At 35.9% G+C, this 20,140-nt stretch overlaps 1 protein-coding gene across 1 annotated transcript in view; it reads left to right on the top strand.

The window, feature by feature from the left end:
* The window catches only part of LOC136039582 (frizzled-4-like), a 59,070-nt gene extending 46,250 nt beyond the window's left edge, over positions 1 to 12,820 (top strand). Inside the window, exons 3-4 of the mRNA XM_065723437.1 lie at positions 1,047 to 1,225; positions 8,446 to 12,820. Of these exons, the coding sequence (XP_065579509.1) occupies positions 1,047 to 1,225; positions 8,446 to 9,056 (790 nt within the window). The 3' untranslated portion in view covers positions 9,057 to 12,820. The remainder of the gene's footprint in view (positions 1 to 1,046; positions 1,226 to 8,445) is intronic.
* Positions 12,821 to 20,140: the final 7,320 nt, after the last annotated feature.

Here is a 20,140-nt window from a genome sequence, read left to right as displayed (position 1 = left end):
CTGGATACGCCCTTGAACTCAGTCTCTGCATAAAAACAAAGATTTGGGTGTGTATGTAGCCTAAATCCGGTTATGTGTTTCTAAGCCTAACTTTGGCCTTTTTTTGTCAGGTGAATCTTATATGCCTTTAGGATTTTCAATATCTAAAAATTATAATTTTTGGTGAAGTTCAGCTTTATTGATGGATTTTTTCATGAAATTGCGATAACATGTCGAGGAAACAGTTGATAAAATTTCAGATGCTTGTATTTGTCTTGAAAGGACTATCTATAAGCTAGACTACATTGATATTATACAAAGTTTATTTAACTATGTTTATTTTGCAATAGTTAAGATTACAAATTTTAATCTAGTGTTTGTTGTTTAAAACTATGTTTAAGTTAATTTTTGTTAATAAAATTCAATGATATTCATATTTTGGCTCTTCATGACCCCCAGCCCAAAAAAATTTGACTGCAGTATCACATACTTAAGGTGGGCATTGTGGTCCTACTCCTTCCCATAAATTTTGAAATATTGTTGATTTTTTACTTTCTATATAATTCACCTGTTTTGCTTTTTTCACGACTTCCTGAGATTGCCAATAAATATAAACTATTTGATTTAATAAATGAGTCACCATCACTCTATACATATAAAACAAAATTGAAAGAGATAGTTCTTTCTGCCTATAATAGCAGAGACTGAATGTAAAGTGATTTTTTTATAAATTAGTTTATAAGTCCCATCCGTGTCTCCATGAGTCGACTTTTTTCGCCTCCTCTCTCTCTCTCTCTCTCTCTCTCTCTCTCTCTCTCTCTCTCTCTTACTCTCTCTTTCTCTCTTCCATCTTTCTCTATGTGCTCCGTGTGAATTGAGGTGTAATTCCTAGGTGTAATTCGTGTGAATTATAAGGTGTAAGGTTCATATTATTTCCCTTCATTTTTCTTGTAGTTCGCTCCATTTTTGGTGTTTTTAAGTTGTACCCCCCTATCCTCCCAAAAATCCTACATAAGTGTGTGAGTAGACTTGTTACATAAGGTAATTTATGTGATTATGGGTTTTAGGTGGCTGGTAATGAATTTTATTTGGCATCTTGTGGAAAGGAAGCCTGGTCAAAAGACTTACACACATAATGTCATTCAAAGATACTCTTCTGGACTACATTTGGTTGCATGGGGTATTCCAGCTGCTCAGACTATTACCTTGCTCGTGATGATGGTCGTAGATGCAGACGAGCTTACAGGTATGTTGTCAGTTTTTCTGTCGAAGATGATACTCACGAAAGCCATTATTTCCCCAGCAGGGGATAACTCCCTTTTGCTTTTGGATAAAGGCGAGATATGTTTAAAAGAATTCCCTTACTCAGTAATTGTTATGTGGAACAACATATCTCTGAACCAAAAAGGAAGATCTAACTTCTATCCGTAAATGTTAGCATACCAATTGTTATCTATATATAGCTATTTGAAGGGGAGAATCATTTTTTGTCCCCTCTTTAAAAATCTGTTCTTTTTAATTTATATGCCAATAATAAATTGCATTGTCATAAAATTATTGTATTAAAATGTATTATATTATTAAAATGCTATTAAAAGTATTATTGTATTAAGATAAATTGTCGTAAAATGTCATAAAATTTTGTGTTTGAGATTCAAGTTTATGATAAACATTTTCTCGCAATGAACGCGTAATCTTTTCAAGTATTTGCGATTTATGGAAATATTTTTTATTTATTTTTTCAAATTGTGAAAACCATCGTCTTAAAGACAAATACGAAAACTTACTGACATTTTATGATTCAACTAAACTCAATAAAATCCTAAATAGATATGGAAGACAAGGGGCTGCTGACTAGGTTGATTTGTGTAAACCAAAGTGCACACGGTGAGGAGACTGTAGGCAAGGTGCCAAAAATACAAAACCAAGTAAAGAATTAAAAATATGCTCGGTAGTAAAGAGGCCAAGATCAAAGGCACAAAGCCATGTAGTATTTTTTTGGGGATTCTGCTTTAAGTGCACTTTTTTTACGCTTTTTTACGCGCTTTTTTACGCAGTGCGTCATCAGATACGTGGTGCGTACGACCACTACGCTGAGCTCTGTAGGGGGTGGGATATGACTTTAAGAGAGCGATAAAACCAGGCGAATTAAATGTAATTCGTAATCTAGGTAATAAAGATAGGGGATATGGGTACCGGGTCCAGATCCTGCCCCCCTCACGTTCCTACATTTTCTCCAGTTCAACCTAGGTTGATCGGTTCGAAAGTAGGTAATTCGAGTCATGAAGCTCTGTTCAACCTAATTTGAATTGATTAGACAAATACGTATTTGTCTATTCTTGGTATGAAAAACACAGGAGAAATTGTCTGATTTTGCAGAGCAAGGGAAACTATATAATTATTTTTTCTCCAAATTATCGAGGGCAGCTGCCCCCCTCTCCCTTCCCCGAAATGGCGCCACTGTTAATACTTACGCACAAATGGGAAGTATTTGTTACGATGTATACATCACCGTTGGTTACAAAGTGTCCGACCCCTTGATAGAAACATTAAATATGTCTGTGAAACGTTTCTCGTATGACATTGGGATTTACTACAGTTTTATTACTCAACTATCCAGTTTGGCAGATATTTTGACATTTATTTCAAAAGAAATGTTCCATGAAAATATTAGTGTTGACAATATTCAAGTTATTAATTGCTATGGATATCATTTTTGCATACCAAGAGTTCATTTATATTTTAAATTAAAGTATGGCGCTAATATTTTTAGAATGTTATTTGGACACACATCTGCACGCAGGATTTTTGTTTGGGGGGGGGGGGGGGGCTCATGAATTTGATGAGGTTCAAATGAGAGAACCATAAAACAGAAAAAAATGTAGATTAAATTTACAGTAGTGGGAATCAAAGATAATTTTTAATTTTGTATATCTAGTGGATGTGTTGAATGGATGCAAAGGTACATACAAGCCCTATTCATAGGGGAGGGTATAGTGAAAAGAGAAACCTGGGATTATTGGTTAAATTGTTTTGTACTTGTCTGTTAGCCAATGCACACTCGAGAATTTGGATCTATAAAATCAGACAATAGCCGGTTTATTGTTGTTTGTATACGGAGACAATTAGTTTCGGCTCAGTGGAAAACTACATTATAGCTATATTTTATTAACTTTTTAGTTGGTATTTTGGTTAGATTTTGCATACAGCCTCGCTATACTTAAGCCCCCTCTCCTTTAGTGTGCAAATATACAGCCAAAATATATATTTCCTATCTACCTCCTAAGGGTCTCAGTTTTTCAACCCCGTACCTGTAGATCCAAATTCTCGAGTGTGTACTGGCTAACAGATAAGTATCTTTTTTGAGTAGTTATTCAGACGAGTCTGAGAGTTGTATGCACAGAGGGTGCAAGGAATTAAATGTAAGGCTTGACATTAAATGTACGTTAGACTCAACAAAACAGATTTTTATCGCAATTCTTTGTAGATTATTAGGATATCAAAGGTAAAACTATCATAAATAAATAAATGAAGCCTAAAATTAACACAAATTACAGTAAATAATCGAGTTAAAACTCAACGATCAGAAACTAAGAGGAATAGGGTCGATCGACGCCTCCGTGCCTTCTAAAGACCAGAACATTTTGCGCTTTACTGAATACAATCCTTATTTTCCTCATAATATCGAAAAAATCACCATTATAACCAATGAATGGGGATTAATAGTTTGGAATATATACTGTTATTTATTTTCAAAATCTTAATGATTATTGATTTATGAAAGTTAAAAAAGCGAAAATATTCAAAATTTATTTTGTTTTCAACAAATTGCAAATTATGTTCTGGCCTTAAGGAGGCGGGGGGCGTCAGTCCTTTTCTCAATATAGTATTATATTTGTGTATAATTAAATTTTGTCTTCCCGACCCGATTTTGATCTTCTGCCTTTAACTCCGAATTTCAAAAATCTTAATATGATTATTAATTCTTTTTTTGATAATTGAAGTTCTAATTCGACATACATCGATCTTACGACAATAAAAACAAACTGATGAATTTCATCTTTATCGACGGGGTGTTCACATCCCATCACCTGCTGTATATCTTGGAGTGCTACGTATTATGTACAGTTACGCCACGCTTGGCACGTGCCATCTGGTGCACGTAATTTTTGGAATTTGGTGCCCCCTTAATCTTTATTTAAATTAAATAAAAAATAACTAGTTTTTTTCACTGGTAGTAAGAAGCGATATTAAAAATTAAAACTAACAGAAATTATTACGTATATGAGAGGTTCGTCCCCTCGTCAATACCTCGCTCTTTACACTAAAGTTCGAATTTTGTTCCAATTCTTTAAAAATGACCCCTGAATCACAAAGGACGTTTAACTAGAATAAATAGCTATTTTGATAGTACTAAAAATACTTTCGCGTAAAGAGCAAGGCATTGACGAGGGGGCGAACCCCCTCATATATTTAATAATTTCTTTTCGTTTTAAGTTTTAATGTTGCTCCTTACTTTCAGTTGAATTTTTTTTTATTTCTGATCGTTTTTAACAATATTGTGGAAACCGGTGCCCCCTTCATGGAAAATAATCTTCCTCCATGGAAAGATCCTTCCACGTACCCCCCCCCCGAACCCCACTAGAAAAATTCCCCCTGTGAACGTCTGTAAACTTCCTAACAACCAATATTATATGTAAATAATGGGCAAAGTTCATAACTTGCAGTCTTTCCCGCAAGGACTGTTGGGGATTAAGTAGTCCTCAGAGACATTATTATTATGTTTTCGACTATCCGGAATGAAACAGCTATTTCAAAATTTTGATCTGGTGACTTTGGGAAAAAAATGAGCGTGGGAGGGGGTCTAGTTACCCTCAAATTTTTGGGTCACTTAAAAATGGCACTAGAACTTTGAATTTCTGTTCGAGTGAGCCCTATTCGATATTCTAGGATCAATGGGTCGATGCGATCACCTCTGGGGAAGAAACAAATAAACGTGCATCCGTGATTTTTTTTTTCTGGTAAAAAATACAAAATTCCACATTTTTGCAGATACGAGCTGGGATTTTTATTAAGATTCTAGGACTTTAAGGGGTGTTTCCCTCTTTTTTCGAAAATAAGGCAAATTTTCCGAGGCTCATAACTTTTGATGGGTAAGACTAAACTTGATGAAACTTATATATTTAAAATCAGCATAAAATTTAAATTTTTTTATGTATCTATTGGTATCAAAATTCAATTTTTTAGAGTTTCGTTTACTATTGAACAGGGTCCCTCCTTGCTTATAGTTTGTTATCATGAACTCTTTGATTTTATCCCTATTGTCCAAGAGGTAAAATAGAGGATTCTGGGTTTTAAATTCCAGGAAATTTTAAGATCATGCTTTTTTTATATCCAAAATCAGGAATGCAACGAAAGTTTAGTATTCATGTTGAATAACCTGAAGTTTTAAACGATGAAACAATAAAAAACTGTAATTACTTTTTAATCACGTAATATTCAAAATTACCTCTTAAATACTGTCTAGATCCAATCAAAATCCAAAATCTGCAAAAAGTTGATTTGTTTTAGATGAAGGAAGGCTTGTTGTTGTTTTTTTGTCCAGAGTGTGGTGATGTTAACTGTTAAATAGATGAGAAAACAGGGCTCGTATTCTTCAATTCTGCTAAAATGGGTTTCCACCCAGACAAGCAGAGATTTTGACAAGGGGTTATACACTGTCCATACTATTGGATATCCTGTATTTTTGAGTCCATTTATTTCTTGGGTCTTACCTCACTGACCTCTTAACTTGTGTTTATAACTACGCAACCAGGGGAGGGGGTACGTAAAAGTTTATTTCGAGGGAGGGGTCCAAACATTTTAGCAGAATCGAAATAAATGAATCCTATCGATCATTTGTAATGAAAAGACAGAAAACATACGAGTTTTAGAAGCAGGAGGACAAGGCCCGAAAGCCCTACTTTGTCCTTGTCTGTGTTTGGCTATGGACGCAGGAAGGCACGTACTCGAGGACTTATTTGGGGGGGGGCAATTGTGAAAATATTGATACTTTGAATAAAAAATGAACAGAAATTTGGAAAAAAATTAGAATTTCTGTGTGGGGTCTGGACCTGGAGGACCCCTTGCCTAAGTCCCTGGATGTTTTCAATCTCGCCTCTGGTTGTACACAAAGAGTCGTAGCATGCAGCCCCTTGGATACTGTAAAGATTATATGCGTTCGGGATTTGAATAACAAGGAGCGTAATTATTATTTTTACACTTGCGAACAAAAACGCTTTAAGTGGAATGTAAATAAAGCAGCGTAAATTACAACTCAGTTGGAGGAATACTCTGGGACGCCAAAATATCAATATGCGTCAATGATTGTTCTTTTCAGCTCTTTTCTTGTAATGAGAGTTGGACATAAATACATATCCCAAAGTAGTATTAGCTAAAAATTTTAATTGCTTTAAGAGGCTAAAAAGAACCGATAAAATTGATACTTCAAAACGTAAGAAACTTTTTATGGATTTATACGTATATAGACTTGGGGTGGGACATGGTTGCAGATATACCCCCTAAATTTTCCGTATAAACCGTAAAATACCCGACGTTTAAGACATGTAAACGTCCACAGCCAGAAAAAAAGTGGGGAAAAGTAGGCAACAAATGATGAAATAAAAATCACTTTATATCTAAGAATTTTACGATGGGTTAATGGTAAAAACTAATCATAATTAGCAGAAGATATCTTTCAAAGTGACCATATGCAATGGCGTCTGTTCACAAAATTTAGGAGGGGGATTTCGAAAATATGGGAGCGGGGTATTTCTTTTTTTTTACTCTTCTATGAAAAAGCAAAAAGGCATTCGTCAATGGAATACCAGAAATGTGTATTTCTCAAAATATAGCCACTGCCCCTAAATTGTTGCCTCTGGACATATGGTCTACTGTTTCTTTCTAGGGACAAAGTTACTTTCTTTGGATTAAATGTATGTATATAAACCAGATTACATACAAATGTTGTAATCATTTATGCAATGTCAAAGCGGTAGGTTTGCTCTGTTAACTTTTTACGTTCATGAAGGTTCTTCGACTGAAAATAAGGACTAAGAAAAAAGACAATCAGCAACTGAACAGTTCATATTTATGTTTTAATTTATCTAATTTAAAAGCCAAATTGATTAAAGTATGCAATACTTCTGCCAGGACCATATTCATTATTTACTGTAAATAATAGGGGGTCACTAAAGGATTGTTTCGGGGGGGGTACAAATACTTCAAAAACCCTTAAGAAATTTCTTTATATTCATTTTTGTTACGTTTTTACAATTCGGACAAACATTTCGAGGGGGGTCAAACCCCAACCTCCCTGCTGGTTCTATTGACTCAACCTTTGAGTGACTCAACTAGTTCTGTCGATAAAATTGGCTTTCCAAAGTAACAAATGTAAGTAATTTTATGCTAAACATTTTTAGGAAGACTTTTTTAGGAAATTTCGATTTCAATCTGATGCGCAAGCCGGAATCTTTAACTTAAAATTAATTACCACATTCTCTCAGAACCATAGATGTATTAATTATGATAGACTACAGAAACAGAGAAACAGAGATCTTCCTTTTAAAGAAAGTGACTCGGATTCTTTTTGTTCTTCTTACTGGTTTAATATTGCTCACAAAGGACCAAACAGTTATTAGGCAGAGATATTTTTCTCCAGCAAGTTGTATTTCCTTGTTTCTTTGGAATTACGAGACAATAACGAGTTCCATAAACCTTGACCACTTGGTTCCCTATATACAGGGCCGTATCCAGGATTTTTTTTTCGGAGGGGGTTCTTCAAAAGGATTTTTTTCCGGAGAAGGTTTTACAAAAAAAAAACAAAAATCGCATCAAAAATTTGCTTATGTTTATTTTTGTTTCGTTTTTAACGAGTGGGACAAACATTTCGGGGTTCAAACCCCCTACCTTCCCTTGATACGGCCATGGAATACAATAAATAATACTGCCTTATAAACATTTGGAGTCAATTTAACCCTTGCGGTCGGTGATATGTAAAAACTATTCGTATAAAAACGGTCAATTAAAAAAAAGGGCATTCTAGCGCAAAAGAATAGTTTTCGGGAGAGGGTTGTTTACAAAAAAATACTTTTAAAATGCATCAAAAATTTATTTTCATTTTTGTTACGTTTTTACAAACGTAATACAACCATGTATTCGAGTAACCGAACACAACCATGTATTCGAGTAACCGAATACAACCATGTATTCGAGTAACCGAACACAACCATGTATTCGAGTAACCGAACACAACCATGTATTCGAGTAACCGAACACAACCATGTATTCGAGTAACCGAACACAACCATGTATTCGAGTAACCGAACACAACCATGTATTCGAGTAACCGAACACAACCATGTATTCGAGTAACAAATCTGTGGTTAGAACCGTATTGCCGCTTTCAAATGAATTTTTTCTTTGCAGGCATGTGCTTTGTTGGGAACCAAAGCTCAGACACCTTACTCCGTTTCGTCATCATCCCTGAACTGATTTACCTGGTGATTGGGGCTGGTTTCATGGCCAGTGGTCTTCTTTCAGCCTGTTCATCCACTCCAAATCATACAGCTCTTGTTCAGGTACCAGCTCCACAAAGAGGACATTCACTTCACATACCAGTGCAGCAACCAGACACTGAAACTGCACAATCTTCAAAAAGATTATGTATCTTCTCAGTTTTATTCTTTGTACCAATGGTGTGTGTTTTGTGTTTTCATTTAAACGAATACTTTTCTCGGGAGCTATGGTTAACACAGTTGCAAAGACCACGAATTGTTGAAATTTTTATGTTGAAGATTTTTATGTGCTTAATTGGTGGAGTTATTTGCGCTCTTTGGGTATGGGTCGCTAAAGCAGCTGGTGGATGGGGACGGTGCGGGAGGAGAATACTCCACAGAAAGCAGTCGACGCCTGCTTACCTCCAAACAGTCCCTGCTGTACACCACGCAGCAATCCATAGAAGTAACCATTTTATTGTTGATCATAAGCCTCAGCGTAGCCGACACACTAGCAGAAATGGGAGTGAAACTATGGTTTGAAAATTGATTATTTCAAAACCCAAAATCAAAATTTTGATTATTTCAAAACCCTCAAAAATCAAGTTAAATTACTTATCATTGGTATTTGTCAACCAATAGGATCAATCGAGATAAGTCCTCAAAGATTGTCCAATTCAAGGTATTTGGAGCAATTTTTAAGTATGGAAGAGGGGTGTTAAGCTTTAGAAAATGTTTCGTTTTTACCAGAAAATATGGTTTGTGATATTAGGAAAACACTTAATGGATTTTTGGGCTTCAATGGGAGGGAGCTGGTATCTGCCCCATCTTGTCCTATGTTTGCCCGTAATTGAAGGGGAAAACCATAAAGCCCCCTGAGGCAGCAGTGGGGGTCTTCAGATAAACTTTAAAGTTGTCATGATTGTTCCTATGATTTATTGTATTTTCCATGTAATTCGGTTGTATTTCTTGTCACCTATCCAACCAATCAAAATACTAATGCTTTCGGGTGGACATGTTTAAGAACCCCACTTCCGTTTAACAACCCCACTTCCTTGAACGTTTTGTGAATGTATTAATTTCAATATATGCTTCGCATGTACGACTGTTTACGAATTTGCTTGATTTGATTTATAAGCTGGCCATTTGAAAATTATGGCGAGCCAATCTCTATCGCTTAACTTATAGGTCGTAAAAATTTGATTTTCATTAAAAAAAAATTAATTTAATTGTTATTTTGCTTAGCAAGGTTTTGGAAGTTTTTTCGGTTAGTTACCTCCAAAATATAGTTATTAAAATATAATTGCTATTTCTATCGTTCTTGTTAACTGTTTGTGCTCAGGGGTACCAATTCAAAAAAAAAATACTAGGGGCAGAGCAAAATATGTTTTTTTTTAAATCTAGGAGAGGGGTTACTTTGGTGTTTTTTCGAAAATTTTTAGTAAAAGCACTAAAAACGGCATTTTTCCATCTAAATACCGAAATACCGAAAAAAGGGAAATTTAATCAACGGGAGGGGGAACAATTGACGCCCCTGTCTGTATTCTAGAATCATTCGATATGATCTTAAGTGTTGAACGAATGATAGCCAACGTAGGCTACAGATCAGGGTCGTATTCAGGATTTTTGCTCGGGGAGGGTTTTTTTTTAGGGTGAGGGGCTACAAAAAACTTGAAAACGTATCAATTTGTATATGCATTTTTTACTTTTTTGCAAATCAGAAAAACATTTCGAGAGGGGACCCCCCCCCCCCTCACATCTGGACATGGCCTTGCTACAAATGGAAAATATTTTCTAGTAGATAAAAGATTCCATTAATAATCATTTTGAAAAGTAAAATATTACGCTGTTTAGAGTAGAGAAATTAAGATTCTTCTCCCCCCCCCAAGAAAAAAAGAAGAAGTTCAGAGCACATACCTGTTTCATGTAGCCTACATTCTGTTTTTTGAAAAAAAAATTTTTTTTTTTTTTTTGTTTGTTTGTTTTTTGGCTTCATTCTTCAGCAAACAGGTCTCCGTTTATCATTGCTTATTCTTAGATGGCTGAAATACGGATTAATCCAGATTAATCATTACTCAAAAGTCTGAAATCCATCAGAAATATCAATATTTGACGGATTATTTTTTTCAAAGGTATCCGCAGTTTTTATGCCTTGGGGCTTAAGCCGGCTCGAGGCTTTCGCTTTATCAGTTTTATATGCCTTAAATTAGGCTATGTATGATTGTATATTATCTTTTGTCCATTACCATGTAAATAATTTGTTTTGTTGATAAGATATACCAGTTCTCTGTTTTAATTGCTAAGGTGTGATTACATTTGTATGTGTTTCTTAATAAGATTTTAAATTTATTATGAAAACCAGACGTCATTTTGAAATCCAGGGCGAGGGGTGTCAAATTATAGGAAGTGGGGGTACTTGTCTATTGTATAAAACACACTCGAGAAGTGAAGTTGGTTAATGCTAATGAAAAAAAATATGATGAAAATAGAATACCTTAGTAGCAAAAATTGTGAAAACTGCAACTTGGAAATATATCCTAGAGCACAGAAACGTCCTCAAGAGTCGCTTTAAAATGAACTTGGCCTTCTGCTTTTACTGCCGCCCTCGAACCGGCGCCTCTACCTAAAAAGTAAAGAGAATATGGGGTTCCGCAAAGTGGAGGAACATACAACACCGAGGTACATCCCGTCTTCATTTACATTCATACTTAGTAGAGTACATTTTGCAGGCGGAAGGGCAGAAGGCTGGGTTCATCTTAAAGCGATTCTTGAGGAGATTTCTGCGCTCTGGAAGCGTATTTCCAAGTTTTAGCTTTCACAATTTTGCTAATAAAGTATTTTATTTTCATCATATTTTTTTTTTCATTAGCATTAACCAAACCTCACTTCTCGAGTGTGTTTTATGTAATAGACAAGTACCCGAAGTGGAGTGAAGTCGGGCGCATAACAAAGGGAAGGCCTCCTGGCTAAGATTGCTCCGGGGATTTTATTTGAGGAAAGGCAAAACGTGTGAATTATACAGGGCTTTCGGAAAATATAAGGAAGGGGTAAATTCTGTTTTTCTTGGAGGAGGTGATGGAAGTCCTTCCTCTCATGTGCTTGTCTACTTTTTCCCCTGGATAAAATTACTAAATAAAAATTTGAAATAGCAAAAAACACCTGTGACGCGGAAAGAGGAAATCTTTTCACCGAGTTAACAAATATTTGAAGAAAAAAACAAATATTTTGGCAGAGACCTCCGCTTTGGTGTTTAAAGTGTGGGAAAAACAGGATTTTTTACAACAGCGGAAGAAAAGCTTTCAACAATTTTTAATAATAAAATTGGAGTAAAAAACATAAAAGAATAAAAATTGGAAAGGTCATGCTAGATTATAGGTGAATGAAGGCAAACCACAAAGAGCAATTTAGATATTCAATTGTGTGTTTTTCTGTAGATGTTTAAAAAAAATTCGTGTGATTTTAACGAGGGGCAGAAGAAGATGTCTTTTTATATTCTATTTTGGTTATTTTTAACCCTCTGGATAGACTCATCAAACACAGTCCACAAATTATATACAACATCTCTTCTTACAAAGGACTCAGGGTTAAAGAAGCAATTGCTATGGTTGGTTAATAACCATAGGCTAAATTAATAACTCCAAATTTTTGTCATTTTTGCAATAATCATGTCAAGGAAAGGATTTTTTTTCAAATATTTGTTTATTTTCACGTCAATGTCATCTTTTGTTATGTTAACTAGGCCTATGGTATTTAATCACTCTAAAAAGGCCTTACCTGAGGCTGTTATGCAAATGAGCTGCTTGAAAAGGAGGATTTTGGCTCCTTAGTTCTCCCTTAAATGATGCCACTGCATCGCATTGTCAAGAAAGTAATCAAAAGAGATAGAAGGGTGGGCCCAATTACAAATTGTTTAAGTGGATTATTTTCAAGAATTAATTTAAAATATTTCGTAAGACAAATATACTACTTCATTGGGGGGGGGGAGGGTGAGTGGAGTGCAACCGCTCTCCTTGGTTACATATTTAAGTAGTGTACGTTTTTTTACTTGGCTACGGAAAGCGTACCTGGACGCAGAGTGAATGGTGGCAATCCTGGTTATTGTGGCCTGAATGGTGGGAATCCTGGTCTTTTCAAAGGGACAATTATCCAAAAAGGATAGTCACAGTATTTTCGGTCTTTTTTTGTCTTTCTTGTTTTTTTTTAATTGGAAACTGATCGAGTGATGTGTTGTAATTTATTTTTTTGCCTGAATTCAAAGTGCCAAATTGATTTACTTAGATTGTTTTGAATATAGTTATTGTCGTTTATTTTGGGGTCTGTTTTTGGTTTCAGCAGATTAGGCATGACATTCACAGTTGTAAAAAAAGACAGCTTTGTAAAAACTACAAATAGTTCCAATTAATAAGATTGTTTACTTTGGCTTATCCTAGTGGCGGTATATACCTTTTTCGCCAAAGATGAAAAATATGCCACCTGGGGATCATGCACAGCATTATCTACCTAATTATTTTTTAAATTATTTTTCTTATTAATGAAATTTGTAGTTTCGTGTAATATGAATATCAAGGAAGTAATTTTGAATATGTATTTACATTTTAATTCTTCAATGACATTTACCATTGTTAGATAAGTCATCATGTGTTCAAATATATGACAAAATAAATGTTTTATTGGTATGAACTCGCCACAGTCAACAATCTTAAGAAGTTTGCATAATCTGTGGAACGAACATTCAACATTATAACAGACGGCAAGGGCTAAAAGACGAAAAAAGTACTGCCTTCGGAAATTTTTCATATGTGTGGTACTGGACTGACAAAGGAGGCGTAAATTACGGTCCACAAATTGAAAATTTTGCTTTGAAGTTGTTTTTCTTTCAAAATTTACTAACTTTAAAAGAAGTTGCTAAAAGTAGAGAAGGTTATAACGGGTTTTCATTAATTGAAGAAGAAGAATACTACGTTGGGCTTTAAGGTCTCTACTTGCGGTGGGATCTCCGTTTCATAGCCCTTCAACCAGAAATCGCAAGGGGTTTGGGCCAAGCCGTCCTGTGCTTTCGTACACCCTTCTTGTTTACCTTCCCTACATTTCGCCAGATACCCATTTAGAGCTGGGTCGACTCTGGCTGAGCTTACAGAGTCATGCCACTGACCCTTGTTCCAGACTAAATAACTAGCGACACCAGGACTTGAACCCCTGTCCTCCCAGACAAAGGCTACAAGGAAAAGTTATATCTATGAAATTGTCGGAGAATAGTTAATAATAGGTTTAAAGAAAAACTAGTTAGGCTTCATAAAAAATGTTACTTGATATCTTGGGAACTATTTGAGTTAGGTTAAGACATTTCCAGGAATGTTTCCAGGGCTGAAAGTATGTTCTGGGTATCTACCTTCTCCGCCTCCCCCTCAAAAGGACGCTGATCCACAAAAAAAAGTGATTTTAAAATAAAACAGCAACTCGGTAGCCCCTCATTAACTGTCAGGTGTCTACTAAGAATGGAAGCTGAGAGTTCTTGCATTATTTTTGGATTCCTCTTTGAATCTTGGATTGCTCTTGCATTCCACTATCCCTGAAATTTCGGGGATTTAACCGATAATTGCTTGGGCCTAGGGGCACCAAAGACTTTAATCCAGCCCTGTTGATAACGTCTTCCCTGGGCGTTACTTCGTCTCTGACTCCATTCCTGAAAGTTTCATTTTTCTATCGAAACTATTCCCCAAGATAGCAAAAACTCCCCTATATGCTCTTTTACCATTGTTTTTACTGTTTAATTTTATGATCTCATTTCTGCTTCCATTTGTCAAAGCTGGGCCTATTCTCTTCGTTCTCACCCGGGTACAGTCATGTCCACAGCGAACAGGTGAAATATATCCTAGGTTCTGATTTTTGATTTCTTTAATTTAACAAAATTACATCAACAAAAATAGCAAATTCCATGGAAGGAAGAGGTGGCCGGGAAGGAACAGGAAAAATTTCTCTTGTTTAGGGGCTTTGATTAAAATAGAGGTCATCATACTATTCATGTAATTAATATTGATCTCGTAGCTATGTATGTTAATATAAATTATTTTATCAACTTTATTTTGTTTGTCAGATTATACTGAATGCCTAGTATTGCATAATACCCTACACATATTTTAGAAAATGAATATTTAAGTCGACAATCTCGAAAAGCTGTCCAGGAGTAAAAAATAAGTACAATTTACAATAATTAACTAGCAGTCAATAATTCGTAATGACGTGGAACTGCTTGGGGGTTCTTGCCTCTTTAGTCGGTCCAGCGACTACTATCTCAAAATTGTTCCTCAGGATGCGCCTCATAGAAAGCATCATTTTGGCGAAATTGTTTACCGGGCCAGGGCGGAGCGACGTATAATTCCTGTCAAAAATACGAAGGACTAAATTAATCGTCAACTAAAAAACAGCTATATTATTAAAAATTCAACACTTCGAAAATTTACTAACAAAACTCTTGAAAATCACACGACTTTTTTTTCTGTAGCGAGAGGTACATCATCGACATGCGGTCAGCTCTCCCTATAATCTATCACAAGAGTCAGTGGTGGTTTTAGGCCGGGGTGGGGAGTAGCTTCCCCCCCCCCAGTTTTGCTGACTTCTGACATAAAATTCCTTTAATTTTATATTTTTACACTTCTGTGGTACACCTTGCCCCCCCCCCTAGATTGTTAGGTCCAAAGCTATTACTGATGGTAGTCTTATTGAGCAGGTCACAGCATCCTATGAAATAGCAGCACCTAAGAGAGCCATAGCCTCGATATCCAACAATACCCTTCTCTGTTACTATCTTTAGATGTACTTGTAAGCAGAGACAAGAGGTAGGCTATAGATTGTACTCTCCGTAGAAATTCTTTTCTTTCTTAGAAAAAAGATAAAGGCCGTATTCAGGGGAGGAGTTGAACTCCTTCCTGTTCTCCCGAAATGTTTGTCTGACACGTAAAGTGCGTAGAAACGCATCTTTGATGCGCTTTGAAGTATCTTTTTTGTACTCCCGTCCCCCCAAAAAACAAAATCCTGGATACGGGCCTGATAAAGATACAAAAAAGAAAGATTTTCAAAATCCAGGAGAAGGGGCTATTTTGGATATTTTAGATCACTATGGATAGTAGCCTACATATGTAATCCACCCCCTCGGAATGTCTCCCCTGCTCCTAGAAACGTAATAAAAATGCATTTAGACACATTTTTGATGTATCTTTCAAATTATCTTCCGTACCCCCTCCTTTTAAATAAAATACCCCCCTCCCCCGAACAAAAATCCTGGATACGGGCCAAATCAAGATATCAAAGGATTTTTCAACATCCAGGGATAGGGGAAAGTATTACACTAACGATACTACATATTCATAGTCTTGGAGAACCCTTATTTTACTGCGTATTATTACACCTCTCACAGCATAAACGAGCGAAACCGGAATACCCAATAATTTTTTACTACAGTACTTTTGACTCTTTAGGTTTATGCCGTTTTTACTAAAGGATCAAAAAGGACTTACGTTACCAATTTTACTAGCTTGTCATCGCTATTTATCTTAAAATATTTCAAGTACCTTTCGTATGCACAATCTTTGAAATAATTTAAACAATACAGCGCAAGTTTATGAAATCGACCCCCCCCCCTACCGTCCCCCGACAAAACTTAAGCTGGGCATAATACTAAATTAGAAAACGATGAATTTTAGGGCTTTTGTCAATAATTACATATGTGTGTTTATATAGGCCATGAAAAGTCGTTAGAAAAAAGAAATAAAATATTTTACCTTCTGAATTTATGGACAATCTTAACAATGGTGATTGCCGGGGGCTGAGGTACAGTCAGAGCCGTTCCTAGGGTTGGTGATGCCCGGGTTAAAGATTAATTACACCACCTCCTCCCGACTCAAATATGAGACAAAAAGAGCCCTATCAAAGTGAGTTTTGATCCAAGTGGGTAGACCCCCCCCCCTTTAGCCTGACTGCAGTTTTCTCTTACATTTACGCAAAAATATCAAGGAAAAAATCATGATAATCAAATCCCTAAAGGAGGCCCTAGACCGTCAATCATTTCCGTCAATCGATTGACTTAAGCCTAATTGACGGTCTAGAAACCTGTTTGACGCTTGAGTCTAGCATTCTAGCACCATCTAGCACCGTCAGGTGATTACAAATCACCTGACGGTGATTTATAAAAAGTCTGAATGACTCAATCAATTTTGATCAAAAGCAGTGTACTACATTAGCTTTGGTTGAGATTGAAGGTTGATTGAAGCACACGTCAATTGATTGACGGAAACTTTTGATCAAAATGATTAACCGTCAAGTGCCTCTTCTGTTACGGCCTCGCGGAAGTCCAAGCATTTTACTCCCTAGTCAATTCTTTTTCAGGGGGCGGCAACTCGGTCAAAAACAAAGTTTCAGTTTTCTTCGTCGCTTAAAATAGATAAACATGAGAGGGTTAAACTTAAGGGGTTCCTAATTCGAAATAACGATTAGGGGCAGTTTATCCTTAGCAATTCTTTTTGTAATTATTTATACATTATAATTTTTTATATATATTTATAGCCGGCAGATTGGTGTCTGTACGCTACTTATTCTCCAGACTATTTTTAAACTGTTTACAACTAACTAATAATTCACTGAGTCGCCCAAGAACAATCCGAGTGGTTAGTCCCTTGGTCTAATTTATGCATTCTCAGGCGCTCCGCTTACAGCTGCATCTAGTCTTTTGAGGGAAATTTTTGACTTCGGAACACAAACATGTAAAGTATTTGTAAAGTATTGCCAGCACTTGGCCTAAAATATTCTACCAATCTCCTCCCGCAGGTCGAAGTTGCCAAGTTTCTTGGTGTCCACATAGACTCCTGCCTATCATTTGCAACACATGTGTCCTATGTTAGAGCCATAATTTTGCGACAGGTAAGTATAATTAATCGTGTGAATTATTTTCTTCCTCTCGATATCCTTGTCACCCTTTATTATTCTTTTATTTACCCATATATCTCATACTGCGGATCTGTATGGGGCAATACTTATCCTTCAGTTACCAATAAATTAAAATCTGCTCAAAACCGTGCCGTCAAAGCAGTTTTTCGGTTGCCACGACTATATCCCACCAAGGACTTGTACTCCAATTTTGGTATTATCCCTTTTGAACAAATCATCAAAAAGTTAAATCTATCCCTTGCATATTCCGCTTACCATAAAAATCTTCCTCCCCACTTATTAACTTATTTTAATAGTAATAATTCTGAAGGCCACTGTCTCCGTTCATCCAACCGTTCCTTCATTGTCCCCAGGTGTATCTCTAGTTCCGCACAGCGATCCCCAATTTATAAATCTATAATTCAATGGAATGTAATACCCTCCAGTGTCGAGCTATCCACAAGTTTTCGGACGCTATATAATAATGTACTAAAATCTTGATATTATATTTCTCTAAATGTTTGTTCAATTTGCTTTAATTACCCTTGTTTTCTCTTTTTTTTTTCTTCTCTCTCTTTTTCATTTACAATTTTTTGTTGTTTTGGTCCTTAACAAGTTCGCTTCTAGGATCTTTATTATTATTGTTGTTATGTGTTTTCTTTTCTTTTTGAATAAATTGAATAAATTGATTGATTGACTGCAGCCAGCAAGTATATATTATAAAAATAAGTTTCTGATTGTTGAATAGAATACTTTTTGCTCTATTTTTTTGATACCCCACGACAACAATGCCAAGTATAGCAATCTAGAATGTAAACCCGAAACAGGTTTTATAATTATTTTGGAATTATAAAAAAAAAATATTGTCGCCTTTAAGATTTGATTAGATCAAAATATTCCCCGGATTTTTTTTATATTTGTTAAAATAAAAACCGCCGAAATCACTAATTCAGGAACGTCAGGCAAACTCCAAATGTTTAACATGGGAGGTATAGGAAGATTCCTTGAGAGCACGTCCTACCTTAAGGAAAAGGCTGAAAATTCTACAGCCCTACACTGGAAATCCTTTATCTGCCCTGCCTACTCTTTGTGCATTTATATTTAATCCTTTACTGGCGCATTCTAAAGTACTAATTTAACCACAGAAATATCAGGAGGTAACAGCAGATTATTAGGAAGGGTTAAAAGAGGGATAAAGCAGAATCACCTTACATAACGGTGCATGCAATGACACCGGTGAGGGGGGGTGTTCTGGAACAATACGTTTCAAACACCGTTTCCAGTATTTTCATTCTATATCAATATTTTGCCCAATATATCGAATACCATCTTATTCATAATCCTAAATTTTCTGGGGGGTTCTCTATAAGCGGGGCGTCAAATTCTCGAAATATGGTAACTAGTAGTTTCTAAGGTTAATTTAAAGCTGAAATTTCGGAAGAGTAACTCCCTCCCGGAAAGTTATGATGTTGGTAGACTTCAGGATGAAAATTTGAGAAAAAAATTCCAGGAACAGTTGAGTACTAAACTTGAGGGTTTAAAATTTGACAATGTGGAAGATGGATGGAATAATTTCAGAAAAACAATTTGTGAAGTTGCTGATGGTGTCCTAGGGAAGAGTGCTAAGACAGCAACTAGGAATATTAGTGAAAAAGCTTTAGGTTTAATAGAGAGTAGAAGGGGTTTGTATAAGAATTATCTGAGCGATAGGTCGTATGAAAACAAAAGGAATGTAAAGAAAGTGGAGAAAGCATTAAAATATGAACTAAGGAGATGTGAAATGGAGGCGATGGATAAAATTGCTGAGGATCTGGAAGATGCGGCTAGACGGCATAATAGTAAAATATTATACTGGCATGTTAATAAATTGAAAGGGAGTAGCCGATCCGGACTAGTCCCAGTTAAAGATAGAAATGGGGCCACAATTAGTGATAAGGAAAAAGTTAAAGAAAGATGGGTGGAACATTTTGAGAATGTGCTAAACCGAGATACAGTTGCAGGAAAAGATATAGATGAAAATGAAAAAGTTTGTGATACCTTGGATGTGAAGGAAGATTTGTTTAGTGAGGAAGAATTAGCGACAGTACTAGAAGGATTAAAAAATAATAAGGCCCCAGGTGCTGATAGTATGATTAATGAGTTCCTTAAATATGGTGGCTCTGAGGTTAGGAATAAGCTACTGAAGATTATGAACATGATTTTTGAAAAAGGGGAAGTACCCAATGATTTTAGGAAAACCTTAATTAAACCACTGTATAAGAAAGGTGACAAGAGTGAATGTCGGAATTATCGAGGCATTAGTCTGGTCTCTGTAGGTAGCAAATTACTGAGTAATATGATACTTTTTAGACTGAGACATGCTGTAGACAAAGTTTTAAGGGAAGAACAATGCGGTTTTAGAAAAGGTAGAGGATGTGTCGACCATGTTTTCACTCTTAGGTTAATAATTGAGAAGTCCCTTCGTTGTCAAACACCTTTGGTCCTTAGTTTTATCGATTATGAGCAAGCTTTCGATTCTGTTGATAGAACAGCGTTAACAAAGGTCTTATCGTTATATGGTATACCAGAAAAATACATTAAAGTGATTTGCGCTATGTACGAGAATAATACTGCTGCGGTTAAGGTAGGAAATGAGGTTAGCAACTGGTTTTGTATTAAATCAGGAGTTAAGCAGGGTTGTGTTCTATCCCCCTTTATATGGATCATTT

This window comes from Artemia franciscana, chromosome 19 (genome assembly GCF_032884065.1).
Source record: "Artemia franciscana chromosome 19, ASM3288406v1, whole genome shotgun sequence".
Taxonomy (NCBI): domain Eukaryota; kingdom Metazoa; phylum Arthropoda; class Branchiopoda; order Anostraca; family Artemiidae; genus Artemia; species Artemia franciscana.
Note: the sequence above shows the minus strand (reverse complement) of the source record. Positions and strands in the feature narration are given on the sequence as shown.